This window comes from Colletotrichum godetiae (genome assembly GCF_030913485.1).
Source record: "Colletotrichum godetiae strain CBS 193.32 chromosome Unknown BDP55scaffold_9, whole genome shotgun sequence".
NCBI lineage: Eukaryota > Fungi > Ascomycota > Sordariomycetes > Glomerellales > Glomerellaceae > Colletotrichum > Colletotrichum godetiae.
The window spans coordinates 381,006-396,131 of NW_026851257.1; the positions used below are offsets into that span (position 1 = coordinate 381,006).

The following is a 15,126-nucleotide window of genomic DNA, read 5'->3' on the forward strand; positions in this document are numbered from 1 at the left end:
CCTCGGGAAAGTTTCCTTGTTTGGTGTGGGTGGGCAGTCGGCGGAGGGAACGGGAAAGTCTGTCAAGCCTTGTGTCTAGAAATGACTCAGATGAACCTGCCTTACCTTGGACGTGCGACGGAATTGAATCTGAAGTGCCTAATGAGCTACCGGTACCCGAGTCGAGTAATCACGACACCTGACGATATTCCACGTGGGCCATCGTAAGGCCTTCTAAGGTACTGTACCTTGCGTTACGTAGGGGCGCTTCGCGTTGCTGGTTCCAACTCTCGCGAAAGCTGTAGGCTGTAATAGCGGACCGCGGTCGCACCATTCGGCGCCGATGACCGGGGCGGAAAGTGGAGTCTCATGCCGCGCTGGCGCCGTGCCGTGGTTGGCCGGAGGGATGAACGCGGGCTTGGTCGTTGAGTGTGTGATTGGCTCGGCATGATGAGCGGGTGGCCGACTCCATCAAAAGCCGGTGGAATGAATTTCTACTTTTAGACTTGCTCCCCGGCGGACTTGTGACTCAAGAAGAGTGTTAGTTTGAATGATGCTTACCTAGTATCGATCGAAAAGATAGTAACGAGCGAAGAAACATTGGGTAAGCCATTCTGAAGAGCTATACTCTTCACCCAGGCAAGCACAGTTCACGTGCGTGAAGCTTGTTATGGAAATAAAGATGAATTGGGATCTCTGACCTGAGTCGATAGATGGGACAGGTTCCCTACATCACAGCCACACATTGAATAGTAAATGTGATCCAATAAAAAGTTTCATTTTACAGCTCATTCTCAAGTCTGAAGATGCTAGTGTTGGGCTCTCCCTGACCCTGAAACGCCGAGAACCGATGGCCTGCATGCTTCCTGATTACTCTCCTCTCTTTTAAAGATCAATTAGACTCTCCTCCACTGCTGGCTGCTTAGGCGCGTTTTGCGGAGCAGAAGGGAATGATTCCTGGGTATATCCGCTGTTGTACTGGCCTTGCCAATGCTGTTGGGGGTGCGCCGATTGCTGCGGTACTGACGGTTGCCAGTAGCTTTGTTGCTGGGGCGGGACCTGTTGCTGCGTGGGCTGTGCCGGCTGAGCAGGTGTTTGGGTAGGTGTTTGTTGGGGTGGTATGGGCTGTCGGTATTGCATTGGCTGCTGAAGATTCGGGTACGGGGACGGATTGGGATCAGCATTCGGCGGAGCAGAAGGAGGTGCGCTGGGCTGCTGAGGGTTGAAGTAGTAAGAAGCATTAGGATCCGTCGAGGGTGTGCCTGGGGGCTGACCTGGCTGGTTCTGGTGATTTGCTTGGGGAGGCTCGCTTGGAGCATAGGGCTGATGAGGCGCGTATTGGCCGTCAGGTACGGGACCAGCTCCGCTTCTCCAGCTATCCGTCGTTTGAGGCTCCTGGCCAGGGTACGGTCCTCCCAGCGGACCAGCCATAGAAGCACGCTTGTCAAAAGTCGCATATTGAGGTTGTGGAGTGTGCTGCGGGTGCTGAGCGTAGGCTTGGGGTGGCGGTGCCTGACCGTAATCCATCTGTTGTGATCCGGTATAGAAGTTCTCGGCCGGACCGGCACCCCCAGGTGCACTGCCTTGCAGTGTAGGATAAGCGCCAGACTGACGAGGGGGGAGATTATATCCTCCTCCGATAGCATGCTGGCTGTATGCCTTGGACAGGCGCTCTTCCAGCATTCTGTCGTAATAGCGGACAACGGTGGAGAGTTTAGCATGCAGATCGAGTAGCGTATCTTGAAACCGTGTTAGAAGAGGAACGTTTGGGGTTTCGGGGTGACTCACCGTGCTTGCTCATAGTCTCGCCGTAAGTACGGGCAAGCTTAGGCCGCAGTGTGCCGATGCTATCGTAAAGTTCTTGGATTTGGGGCTCGCGCAGGATGGTGCCTGGGGGTTGCGTTTGCAGGCGATCGACGAGAGTTGCAAAGAGGTTGATGTTCTCAGCCTCAACCGGTGTAAGCTCGTAGTCATTCTTGGGCAGGGAAAACTGCTGCGTAGGGTTCGGCCCAGCACTCGAGGTGTGCTCCTTCAAGACTGCCGCATGTCTCTGCTTCTGCTCCTCCATATCAGCTAGCGAAGCGGCAATGGCAGCCTTGAGGTCGTCGTCTTCCTCTTCTGCGCCGGAAGACACTGCAGGCGCAGAGCTTCCGTTCACCTTTGGACCCGAAGGACCATTGGCCGTAGGTGCAATGTAGCCCTGAGAGTAGCCTTTCACCTCCTCCAAGCTCATAGCTAGCGCCTTCTTCAAGTCTTCGTCGAATGCGTCGTCGACACGGGCGTTACGGGGTTGCATGGCCGATGTGCTTCGAGTCTTGTAGGGATAGGTGGGAGATCGGTCTTGCGGCAGCGGCGAGGGTGGTGCGGCACCTCCCTTGGCCGACCGATCCATGAGTTTCGCATAGCAGCCGTCGTCGACGCGGACGGGCTGCATAATGCCGAGGTGGGGGAGGGGTAGCGACTTGGCTGAGCATTGTTGATCGAAGCAGTTGCCGCAGTTTCGGCAGTGATGCTTTCGGTTCGTGAAGGTAAAGGCGGTTCGGCATCGCATGCAGACGTCTGAATCTACCCACTCGGGGGGCTTTGAGAAGAGGATATCAGCTTAGGTCGGAAGGATAGGTGATTTACAGCCGTGAAATAGAACCTACCGCGCTGCTGTCGATCATGCTGCTGGAGACGCTGATTCTGGGAGGAAAATTGTGACCTTCCCGCTGCAATGTCTTGTAGACCTCTCCAATGTATCCCAGTTCAAGACGCCCTTCGGTGGCGGCGGCCCAAGATTGTATCAGCTCGAGGATCTTCTGCTTGACTTCGTGGTTGACAGCGGCGGGTCCGACAGCTTGGAGTAGAGAGGTCAGGTTGTCCATGAACTCCCTCGAGGCGATTTCGGCGAGGAAGTGAGTGCCTCCATTCTTTACACACGTGTCGGTGAGCTGCGGGTAGGGTCAGTCCAGTCACGAGTGATCAGGCAGCAACGCAGGCCTACATTCAGTGCGCTCAACTGGGTATTAGGGTTCTTGTTGCCGATGCGCCTCTTCAAGGAGCGCATGGCCTCCTTGGGCTGAACGGTCTTTGATCTGATGACATCAGAGATTTCGAGATTCAGGGCGATATCCTCCCTGTATCAAGGTCAGAAGAGCGTTACGAGGGATGACAAAGGGTCATACAAGCTGCTGCCTGTGGCTTTCTCGATTTGCTCGTCCAAGGCCGTGTTGGCCGAGCTGGACCACCAGCCCATCATTTTGAAGGCTGGAAGTGTTGTGTCGGGCGGGGAGCTAGAACAAACAGGCGTCTATCGATCGTCGGGGATGGGTTATCTAGCTGAGAGAAGTAGGCGCGCAATCGCGAGGCTGTCGTCGTCTTTGTCGTCGTACGTAAAGCGGATCAGATGGGTTGCGCGTATGTATGTAGGAGATGTGGATGAAAGGCAAAGAGGAAAGCTTGTGTGTGTTTCTAATGGTTGGCCAGATGCAGCAGCCTCAGGGTCGGGTGTGCGTACACAGTAAGGTAAGGCCTAGTTGGAGATGCAGCAGGCTTGGGCGTAGTCGGCATAGGCTAAAGCAGTGGAGGCGTGGGCAGCTGCGGGCAATAGTGTCGAGCACAGTCGAGGTTTACTGAGTTACGTTGGCTTAGTACGAATGAGCAGGGGTTGGAATGTGTCGGACGGTGGAGTTAGAATCGCTGCCTTGGGTTGGAGGAGTCTAACTCAAGCATCTTCGGGCAGGTTGCTGTCGTCGCGGACTCGTGGCTGCTCCGCTTGGAACACGGCCCTGTGACGAACGGAGGTCTCCGCGCTAAACCCAAAGGAACAGGGGATTATTGATATGGGGCATTTGGGGGATTTTGGTAAGGCCTGCTGCCCATCTCAGCTCGTTCCCGTCCCCCCCCAGAGCAGGTACGTATCCACGATGACGATGGCGGTGGAGCATGTGTGGCGCGTGCCATTTGAGGCTGAACTACCCTTTGGATTGGGTGAAGCACGGGAAGGAGACTCTCGAGGCTTGACATGCCTTCCACCACCTGGGCAAGTGAGCAGCTACGTAATCAAGGGATTCGACTACCTTGCACCCAAGCAAATAGGTAGGTAGGTTCTTGACTACCTCATGTTCACCAGCTTCCGGTGTAGGGTTCTTCGGCAGGTCTCAAGTAACAAACAATGTATCTTACTTTCGGGACGGATGCTCTCATCAAAGGAAATAAATAATTCAACTGCCTAAAGTGGGCATTCATAAGCCAAGTTATATTGGTTGTGGCGCTGCATGATGTGAGTTGTCTGGCCAAGGACGTGGATCATCTCCGTCAGTGCAAGTCGCCGCCCAAAACTCGGGGCCGCTGTCTTGAGGTGGACCGCCGTGGACAAGAAGCAGGGCACTGCCCGCCAGTTCCAGTGCCCGAACCGCTGTTCAGTCCGGATGCGTCAGTGGCCAAGGTACTCAGGGCAGTAAGAGATGACCTTCACTGTGATGGAAGGTGGTTGATGCCCCTGCTCTCCAGCCCAAGTTGCAACGCCCTGGCAAGCCTAGAAAAAAGAGTACGGTCCCTGTCGGAAAAGGTACCGAGTCACCCCTCCCCAGCACAGCCGCCGCAACGGTACCGTTTCCTCTCCACAATGTCTTTATATTGTTGAAACTGTTAGCGCCAGCCAACGAGGCTGTCCCTCCACCACGGACCATCTGGCTTTCACAGGACCGCTGCGCACCTCCAACTCCATCCATCAAAGACAGACATTCTTTCCTTTGGCCCATCCAACCTGACGACACCACCACCTTTCTTTTCCCGAGCTTCGTCTCGACTTAGAGAACAATGTCCATTCAAGCCCGCCCTGCAGCACCCAAATAAACGATCCTGCGGCCGAACCCAAACGACGCCTACAATAGTAGTCTCCGTCTCTGCCACTCATGACGAACCCGTCGCCGACTGTCGTTGCGTCCGCGTCCTGTCCTCGTCCCACCTACCTCGACTCCGATTTCCACACTTCCTCGACCCTACCATCGATAGCTTCATTGTCCTGCATCCGAGTCACCAAGCTTACAACGACATGATTCAAGATTCACACCCGATTCCAAGACATCCATTTCCGTTCACATGAGCTCCACGGCCTCCTCAGCCACCAGAACCGTCCTCGGCGGCGGCGGCGGTCCGGCCTTATCCAACGGCTCCGGATTACATACCTTCGCTATGGGCGGAGATGGGGGCTCTGCCGGCCGCGGCGGCAAGCCCCCGCTACCACATATAGATGACCTCACATCCACCGCTCCTCACATCGATATGAACCTACCCTTGCGCAAAATCCTTGAGATGGCCGACAACGCCATGCGACAAGCCGAGACCTTTCGCGACTTTGGTCGACCCGATATGGCCTTCAAGGAGTACATCAAGGCCTCCCTAATTGCTGTCAAATACGTCCCTATGCACACCGAGTCCGTGTCGGTTAAGGGTGGCCGCGGGGACTTGAACCGCATTTATACTGCTCTCATGAAGAAGATAGATTCACAGCATGGAAACTTTGAGAAGATCAAGGCGGACATCATTGCGGATAATCACAAGACGGGCGTCAGGCCCACAACATCAAGACCGACCTCCATCAGCAACGGGGATGCCATCCGCCCGCGGACACCGCAAAGCCCCCCGGTCCTTAGCCCCACACGAGCCGAAGCCGGGACGCAGGTCAACGGGTCGCCGGCAACGAAAACGAAGCCGGCCGTCCAACCGAAACCCCAGTCGCTGCATGGAAACGTGATACGTTCCGGGGCAGGCGGCCCTGGCCTTCCTAAGAGCAAGGCCGCCGAGGACCTAGCTGCCCGCTTTGCCAATCTGCGAGGACCGGTAGCATTGCCCGGCCAGGATCCTCGCATACGGACGCACCCCATTATGCCCCCAAGACCGGCAGGACCGAGAGCGATGCCAGATCCGCCTGACAAGCCAAAGGTGGCTGTCGTGACAAGCCTTCCGGATTTGCCCAAGATGCCAGATGCGATCTATAGCCCGGCCAGGGGGACCGTATCCAACGAAGCGGCTTCACTACCTTCGAGTACACCAAGAGGCCTGTTTAGTCGGACAGGCTCTTCAGCATCGATTAATACCGTCGTTACGACTGGCAGATCATCCTCTGACTACTTCACTGCCTCCAACCCTGCCGCCACTCCCAGAACGTCTAGCATTTCGATACCCGAGGGCGACTCCGTTACTGCTGAAGATTTAATGAATTACATCAAAAGGGGCTCCGCAACCCTACAAGTCTTGATCATTGACGTCCGAGGCCGGGAGGACTTTGACGAAGGCCACATACTTTCGCAAGCGGTCATCTGCATTGAACCTAGCATTCTCCTGCGAGAGAATATCACATCGGAGCAAATAGCTGAGAGTATGGTTCTCTCGCCGCCCCAGGAATACCACCATTTTGAAAGGCGGGATGCTTTTGATCTCGTGGTATTTCACGACCAGGATTCGGACTCAATACCACGGTACATTTCTCCCGATATGGACGCCGCCGCTTTGTTATCCCTTCAACGCGCCTTAACGTACTTCAACTACGGCAAAGACCTGAAGAACCCCCCTAAGCTGCTGCAAGGAGGTTTGGATGCTTGGACCGACCTTATGGGCAGAAGCGCCCTCGCCACGTCACAAACTGCCGGTGCTGTGAGAGCACCCATGGCTCGTTCTCCGTTGAAACCTACCATTTCCATCTCTAAGCCTAGCAGGAAGTACAAGGTGACGCCGTTGAAGCCCGAGGAGGTCAAACTTTGGGAGGAAACTTTGCACAATGCTGAGATCGAGACAGCACGATCTCCCGGCTTCATGCATGTCCGCAGTACAGAGGAATTCTTGAGAAGATTTCCTGCGGTAGCCACAGAGCAGGAATCCATGCAGTCGCCAATCAGCCCAGATCGGCCGAATCATGGCTATCCCCAAGGTCATGGCGATATCTATTCCGAGCTGCCATCGCCGCCTACTCGACCTGCACCGGCTGTACCTCGTCCGAGTTATAGTGGCTTATCACAGAACCAGGATGACCACGAGGCCCATGCCGGGATTGCCATGGCGGTTCAAGCCCGGAATCTCAAGCAGGGCCCCCTCGCTCGTCCAGATTCTCCCTCGATCGCAAATGCCGTCAAGGATGGCCAACATATCACAGGTCTCAATAACCCTGGTGTATGGTGCTATGCCAACAGCACAATTCAAGTCCTTCGGATGTCGCCTGGGTTTGGCAAGGACCTCGCCTCGTTCGAGTGGCAAAACATGTACAAGGTGCCAAGGAAAGCCGACGAGAAGAATGATCACCCCCAGCTGATGTCTCGGATCTTGTCCAACTTGTTCCACTGGCTAGACTCTGGCAAGTTTGACGTCATGAAGGCTCAAACGCTTATGGTTTGTTTTGCCCACCCCCATTCGTGTTGCAAATGCTAATGAGCACCAGGACTATTCTCGGTCAGTCTGTGAGAAGAGCCGTATCAAAGACAAGGGTGATGAATTCGGTGGCAGTCGACAACAGGATGCTCAAGAGTTCATGTCATGGCTCCTGACGTACCTCCACGACGAGACAAACCAACGTCGAGACCGTGCTGACCCAGACAAGATTCCTCCACCACAAATGGGGGGCGGCAAGTCAATGTTGCAAGGCAGTTACGAGTGGTGGGGCCAATACCAAAGGAAGAACTCATCCATCGTTGACAAATACTGGCGTGGCTTGGAACTTTCAACCGTGGTCTGCACGCAGTGCAACAACCGCACATACACCTGGTCTCACTACGACTTCCTTTCGGTGCCTGTCAACTCGAGGCTACATACCCTCGAAGACTGCTTGAGATCGCTGCTCGAACCCGAAATTCTAGGCGACTATCAATGCGACAATTGCAACAAGAAGGTAGAGGGCAGAAAGCAGTCTAGGCTGGCACGGATGCCCGAGCTGTTTTGTCTTTCTTTGAAACGCTTCAGCTACCAAGATTACAGCAGAGCATCAAAGGACAGCAGCAAAATTACCTGGGACTTTAACAAATTCAACCTCGACGAGTTCTTTATACCTCCCGAAGAACGCCAGACCGTGGGTCCTCCGCCGGACGAGAAGTTTGAGCTCCCATTCGACTACGAGTGCTATGCTGTCATTGTCCACTCAGGATCATCGATCAGTACTGGGCACTACTACGCCTATGTCAGGGACCCCCATAACGCCGATCCTACGGTTTGGTACAAACTCAACGATTCCAAGGTCACAAGAATTGTAATCGATGGGACGGGCCGAGGGTCTGACCTCAGCGATACGGTGTTTAGGAACGGCAGCAGTGACGTGCCGTATCTAATCTTCTTCCGGAGGAAAGGCGGCCGGTCAACGGGGAGATGAGTAGGTGGTGGTAATAGAGAATTGGAATAAAGGGGAAGAGGATGTAACACGGCGAGGTACTGGAAGATTCTGGACCATCTCGAAAGCGACTTCTCTTCTTTCATCTTTCCATGTATAGAACGGGGATGTGCGTGTGTTGCTTTCCAGGCATGGCAATGATGTGTGCAAGTGTGTGTGGTGTATGTGTTTTGAGCGCTTTACAAGCATGGCGTCTAGGCGGTTCGTCGAAAGCCCCTTTTGTTTACGTAGGGGAATGGGATTCGCTATGAGGCCACGACAATATAGTTCATACAATGAAAGATTTTCTAAAGGCCTACGTCAATTTACTTTGACACCAAAACCATGTCAATAAGGAGAACCTATTTTATCTTGCGTTGAAAGAAGCCGTGCATGAAAGCGTGTTCAGCGAAGAGCTCATAAGGTAGGGTGAGAACTATGTTTGAAGCGTTTACCAAGGGAAGCTCATTGTCTGCTGCCTTAGGACCATCACATACTATTCAGTATTATTCGAGACTAGTCTAATGTCAGGTTACCCATGGTTTGAGACCATGAGCTAATTAATGGGCGGTCGGGATGTGAAAGGGAATTGGTTGTAATTGGTATCCTGGTGCGGCCATTAAAAGTCAGCATGCTCGATGTCGTAGCATGACGGTATTCATATTTTGGATTCTTCCTGGATTTTCGTGATTTGGGCCCCCATGGGTAATTTGAATCCCCAGGAATTTGGGTCCCCATGGGTTAAGGGGAAAAGTTAGGATCCCTTTTGGCAGTTTTAGTCCCCATGGGCAATGGTGAGTTCGGTCACCCTTGACATGCTCGTAGGCTTTGGAATGCCGCGAGTCTGGATTCCCATGGAATATGTGAATCCCCATGGGCATTCTGGGTACCCAAGAATTCGGATCCCCAAGGACGGTTTGGGATTTCATGGGTCGGTTTCTGGATAATTACCCATGGGTTTTTGGTTACCCATGGGTTCTTCACATGTTGGACGAGGTACAATTCGACAATACTGAGAACTCTCAAAGCAGCGTATATAAGCGACAGCCATACAAAGCCAAGCTCTAAGCACACGCTAGAGTCCTAGTTGTACAACGTTCCGTACACCCAAAGACCAACGCATTCATCTTCCCGGCACGGATACCATAGCTTCCCTACCCAGAAATAAACCCATCAGTCAAAGCCATATAAGCCACACAAGCCACGCTCACTTCCTAGGCTACCTAACCTACCCGTTACGCCCACCCGTCCTGCCGTCGTCCCGAGCATACCTACTTTGGTGCAGGACCGTCTCACACCGAAATTCAGAAAAGGAGCCTCACACCGAGCAGCAAGTTTTTAGCGCCGGGGGGGAAACATCGATTGACGTCCGTAGTGCCCCGTGGCGTCGAACAAGTCAAGCACGTCACAATATTGAAAATATAAGCCACTCATCATCTAGAGTTTCCCCTTTATTTCCTAATCGATCTATGTTGCGAAACAAGAAGAAATAATCTTTTGAGACCTTGTCCAACGTCTCATTAAATAGTGTGTGTGGTTTTACATGGGAGGGGAAAAAAAAGAAAGTTGGGTGAAAATTTGGTGAAAGCTGGGAGCGATACCTACAGGCGAAGAAGACGAGAAAACCCGATCCCAAACGCCTCCCTGACCGGCGGCCGCCCTTAAATCCCAATCGGTTGACGCCTTTGCCCGGTACCTATCTTGTGGTTGGATTTACATATTTTTCATTATACACTAGCCTCCCTCATCTCAAACATTCGAAGATGATGAATACACAATTTGCGGAAGTAAAAGTGGTAAGAGAACTCGTAGCGGTGTCATCGCGGGGATCGTTTATGGCGTGTGGTGATTCGGCTGCAGAGGGTGCGCTTCCGTGGGCGAGGTGAGCGGCTCATCGCCATCCACAAACGCCGCCGCCGTGGCCGCCGCCTCGCGGAGATCGCTGCGCGCAGAGAACCTCCTGATGGACCGCGTGGAGGCGTCAGAGTATCTCCTCATCATGTTCCGCTCGCTGGCCGAGGCCCTGCGCTCCGGCGTGGTCGGGGCCGTCGCCGCGGCCGGGGGTGCTGCGGGCATGTACTCCTTATGCTCCTTGGGCGAGGGCTCCTGGCTGCCGCTGCCGGACGACGGCTCGCCGCGCAGAGTCATGGCGTTGGACCATCTCTCAGTGTTGGGGCGCGAAGGCTTGAGCATAAAGGAGCGCCTGTCGGGAAGCTCCTTCATTGGGAAGGGGCTATCAAGGAGCATGGCTTTCTGCGCCGCATGCTCATCTTCGTATCTGGATGATGAGGTGGAGGGAGGGTCCAAGGGCGTGATCTCGTCAATGTCGGCGACCATAGGGGAGGCGAAGCTTGATACGCGCTTGTCATGACCGTCACGAAGAGCCGTGGGTTCCTTGATCGTCATGGCATTTGACCACCTCTCACTGCCACGCTTCTTGCTGTTCTCCTTGCCACCGACCTTCTCGTTCATGTCGTCTCCGGCAGCGTCCTTGAGCGTCATAGCCGACGACCACCGCTCGCTGTTGCGCCTGAAGCTAGGGGGTATCATAGGCACTGGTTCGATGGAGTCCTCGTCCATGAGCCTCTTGCCAGCCGTCTTCTCGCTGGAAGACGAGCCTGCGATGGAGGCGTCCATGCTGGCCGTCTTCTTGAGGATGTCGTCCTTGCTGACGGCCTTCTCGCTCTGGGATTCGCCCTCGAGTCTCAGCGTCAGATACGTAACGCCCGAGGGGTAGTAGCCCTCCTCGATAGCCCGGGTTAGATCGTAGCGGGCCTGGTCGCTGATCGACCTGGTGAGGCGGAGCTTCTTGATGTTCTCAGCGTCGACAGTCTCTTCCCAAGTCTTCTGGAAGAAGAGCGCAATCTCGTTGGCCAAGAGGAGGACGTAAAATCCGGCAATAACGGCCAAGTCCTGCACCTGGTGGGTCGTCGGATAGTCAGTTCCCATTCGGCGAAACTCTGGGAATCGCATGCTGGAGCGCTGAATCGTAAGGATCTTGATAATGGTTACGGCGATGCTCATGATCCAGAAAATGATGTTCGCCACCTGCCAGTTGCGAATCTTGCCCTTGATGCCGCGGGTGGCCTGCATGACTGCGCATACACCGCAGCCTGCGAAGACGAAGGGAAGAAGGCCAATGGCATAGCGAATCTCTGCGAGTCTGGCAATTTCCATAATCTCCATCAGGAAGACGACGAGTATGGAGAAGAAGTAGACGGATAGTTGAGCGTGCCTCTGCCATTCCTTCTTAACGGTATACCGCTTGATCTTGTCAACGATGAGGACCGGCACGATGAAGTGGAAAAGAGCGAAAGTGACTGTAAGACGAATCCATGCCGGTAAAGGAATGATGATGGTATCGAAGAAACACATCGACGGAAGAGGGCTGAACCTCGAATCCACCGTCTGGGCGGAGCATTAGCTGGAATGTCACGGGATACTGGCCAAGCCAAGGGAAATGGAAGCAACTCACCAGCCCTTCAGGGCGCATACCACACAATCGCGACATGATGGCTAGCTACCGCGAAAGAGGAAGCAGGGGGGCTATGTTGGGAGCCAGTCAGCAGCTCTAGATCGGCGGGAAACAGGACAGGAGTTCATCTCGAAAGAGAGAGGGAAACAGCTGCGACATAACTCTATCTTAATATCATCAATGCCGTGCCGACAACACGTCTCGGAGGTGCGCCTCCCCGCCTCCTTCCAGAGTCTCCGCCAGGCGACAGGACCCAGGCCTCCCTTGGGCGTCTCTGTGCTTGTGTTGTGGCTCTTGGGGCACGTTGTGTAGGCGCACGCTCGGGGCTTGCAAAAGGGGCGTTTCATTGTTGTGACACTGGTGACGACGAGTATATTTCGAGAACTGTGCAGCAAGGTCGGAGGTCGAGCGGCCCTGCCGCTGGTATTAGCTGATTGGCCGCGCGAGGAACGGGAGAGACATGATGGTGGAGGTTACAGTCCGATGGGGGAAGTCCATTCTAGAACTGCGATGGCCGTTAGTTGCAGCAGAGGACACCATCTGGCTTACTTGCTTGCTTGCCCTACGGCAGGGCCGCTACATTGCTGCATGTTTACATGAGTGCGGCGTTCCTGTCTGTAGAGGATGAGGCTAAACACACGGCCCTGTGGTACGAGGGAGTGCCGAGCGGTGCTGTTTTAGTTCCAAAGTGTAAGCCGTTAGACCAGCGTAGATCCCGCTAGTACAACGACGGGCTCGACGCTGGGGAGGCATGTTTATCAAAGCTGACGATGCAGCACACGTGCGTGAGGTAGGCACAGGGCTGGTATATTGGGAGGCATTGTGGTATCTGGACCTCTCTGGCTGTGGTTGCTTTTTCTCACGTACTACCCAGCCAGCCCACACTTATTTCGAGGCTGGCAAAGCTAGCCGCTTGCTGCACCGGGATGGGGGGCCCGAATGGATCTCCGACTAGGAGACGGCTTCTGTCAATGACCGGGGTCTTGATCGGGTCCGTCTGAACGCTCGGCCCGCGTTAAGAGAGAGTGTGCAAGATTGGGATGGACGGAGTGTTGCTATAAACTGCTCTTTGACCGGCTGCCACACGATGAACACTCACCGCGTGCGGTCCGGGTCTTGACCTGAGCCGCCTTCGACCGCTTAGTTTGGTTTCTGTGGTTTCCGTGACAATTCTCTTGGCCACCGCAAAGCTCGCCGTCGCCATGGTGTGTAGGATGTTTTTGATCTTTTTCGTCTGCTTCAAGCACCAAGCTGGAACAACAAGCTGAAGACGTTACAAACTCCTGAACCGGGCTTCCGTTGTTGGTGGCTCAGTGTGGCCATAGCTTCCTCAATGTTCAAGCGACATTCATGCAGGCTGGCCGTGGACTTCTCTTCATGACGACGATGAAATCTTACTCAGGCGCACGACTCGGGAGGATTGGGCAGGGCGTCAGCACAACACATGTCGGCAGTTGCGTGACGTGGGGATAACCTCAGAAGTGGTGAGATTCGAGCAGCATGGCAGAGGTGGAAGGATCGCAGACAAGAAGCTCGGACGGCTGGTTCGAATGTGTGAGATGAACCGAACTTTGTCGTGAACGGGATTCGGATAACGAACGGGTTGTCGTTTGGGGACTTGCTCAAGCTGCCGTTCGTACTTCGTACGGAGTACAGAGTAGGATCGTAGGAGTAAAACAGGGTTGGTCCGCAGGTGCATAGAGACAGTGGCGCCGTGGCACCCGCCGCCCAGGTCCCAGTGGCAGGGAGCCACTGGAGCCTCTTTTTCTTTGCTCTGGCCTCGGCTGTCGGTGCATGCCCACCGCATGTGTCAGCAACTGAGGCTGGAATTTGCACGTGAGCGGATGAGGAACCCAGCGATTATCAGTTGTCAGCAGAATCGCGTAGATAGGCGAGGTTTGACGAGAGGAGTTTCGAGACTAAAGAAGCCGTGTTTCCGTGGTGGTCGGGGGTACGCATCTGTACTCTTCATAGGCGTCGAATCGGCGTCGTGGCGCGAGTGGTTCCGTCCCGGTTTTTTTTTTGAGTCAAAAGGCCTGCAGAATATCATTAAACAAAAGCCCATTTCGATTTCGAGATGTGGACCAAAACCATTCCTCGGGCGGTACGCCGTCTTCATCGGAAGTTCTCTGCAGACTGCAGTCTCTGGTCTTGGACATTTTCCCGACCTTCCCTGCTCGGACTCGAGCGTGTGCCGCCGCTGACACCGAAATGTCTGTCATGTGCTTGTTCATTGTCCAGTATTTGTGCGTGGTTATCATTGATGGAGTGTGGCATTGTTGAGCGTTGGGGATAATTGTTGGAGAGAATAAGATGCCAAGTTGTCAGCATGGGCGGGGGATGGAGGTCATCTGAAGAGTTTCCAAGACTGACTGATCAAGTGTTGAGAACAAGTAAGATGTATTCGTATGAGTGGACAGATATCTATTGCTCAGACTTGGAGTATGTGCAGGTGGGATAGGCAGGAAAGAGTTGTGATATCCTCAATAGGTAATAGGTACCTTCTATGTTCAGTAGGTAAGAGCGATCTCGCATCTTGCATCTTGCCCAAGGTTACAGGAATGTGCCAAGCCGAGGAGGAGCAGCCCGGTTTCCTCCCCTCTTTTTTATCCGCACGCTAGCAACTGCTTAGGTACCTTGGGGCCCTGGTGCTGGTTGATGGATCTAAACTTCTGACAGAAAACTCCGTAGCGACTGGCGGGTTGCATCTGGTCCACAAGAAGCTGCCGTCTTACTCGGTCTTTGCTGCTGTTGAATCTTGTGAGGCCGAGGCAAGTAGCACCCTTCTCCATATGGGCATGTTGCAGATGCAAGGTGTGGTGGTTGGGGAAAGAGCTATGCTGTGCCACTGGCGTACGTATGCCTCTCCGGCTCTTCCAGCTTCCAGAGCTTGCCACATTGCCCAAAGGCTGACCAGCAAAAGGTCATATGGCCATATGTTGAGACTCTCTGAAATCGCCGGAACAAGATCTGGTAACAAGATTCTGCAGTCAACCAACTGCTGCAGCCAAGCAAAGCCGCCAAGCTGTCGTGGCTGTCCATGACCCGTCCCCTTGTCGTCGTCGTCGTACGTTGCAAGCAAGCACGCAAGGTACCCTAGAGGCTGAGAATAATCGACAGAGGTAGCTCTAATTAGCTCTCATGTCTGCGGCCACCAAGACAAATGCAGCCCGGCCTGGCAGGGAGCTTGACTGGTGGCTCAGCATTCCGTGCTCCCAGGGACGGGTGTGCTTGAGGTGTGCCCAGCAGCCCATGCCAGGTTGTCAGGCAATGTGCAACGAGAAGGGGGAATTACCCTGGGCCTCAGAATTGGGGACAGCATGAAAGATACGTACCC

The 15,126-nt window shown here is 54.2% G+C and overlaps 3 protein-coding genes across 3 annotated transcripts; 1 reads left to right on the plus strand and 2 right to left on the minus strand.

Moving 5' to 3' along the window:
• Positions 1 to 646: 646 nt before the first annotated feature.
• On the minus strand, positions 647 to 3,418 carry BDP55DRAFT_428701 (uncharacterized protein). Its single transcript, XM_060567507.1, has 5 exons — positions 3,147 to 3,418; positions 2,966 to 3,098; positions 2,628 to 2,912; positions 1,768 to 2,560; positions 647 to 1,718 (listed from the first exon to the last, which is right to left on the minus strand). Exons 1-5 carry the CDS (start codon positions 3,218 to 3,220, stop codon positions 865 to 867), a joined length of 2,139 nt encoding a protein of 712 aa, XP_060432787.1. The 5' UTR covers positions 3,221 to 3,418; the 3' UTR covers positions 647 to 864.
• A 1,476-nt stretch (positions 3,419 to 4,894) lies between these two features.
• On the plus strand, positions 4,895 to 8,408 carry BDP55DRAFT_428849 (ubiquitin carboxyl-terminal hydrolase). The gene is made up of 2 exons (XM_060567508.1): positions 4,895 to 7,347; positions 7,397 to 8,408. The coding sequence occupies exons 1-2, from the start codon at positions 5,065 to 5,067 to the stop codon at positions 8,315 to 8,317; spliced, it is 3,204 nt and encodes a 1,067-aa protein (XP_060432788.1). The 5' UTR covers positions 4,895 to 5,064; the 3' UTR covers positions 8,318 to 8,408.
• A 1,739-nt stretch (positions 8,409 to 10,147) lies between these two features.
• On the minus strand, positions 10,148 to 11,825 carry BDP55DRAFT_629082 (uncharacterized protein; the record flags this gene model as incomplete). Its single annotated transcript, XM_060571976.1, has 2 exons — positions 10,148 to 11,722; positions 11,790 to 11,825. The coding sequence occupies 2 exons, from the start codon at positions 11,823 to 11,825 to the stop codon at positions 10,148 to 10,150; spliced, it is 1,611 nt and encodes a 536-aa protein (XP_060432789.1).
• Between the last annotated feature and the right edge of the window lie 3,301 nt (positions 11,826 to 15,126).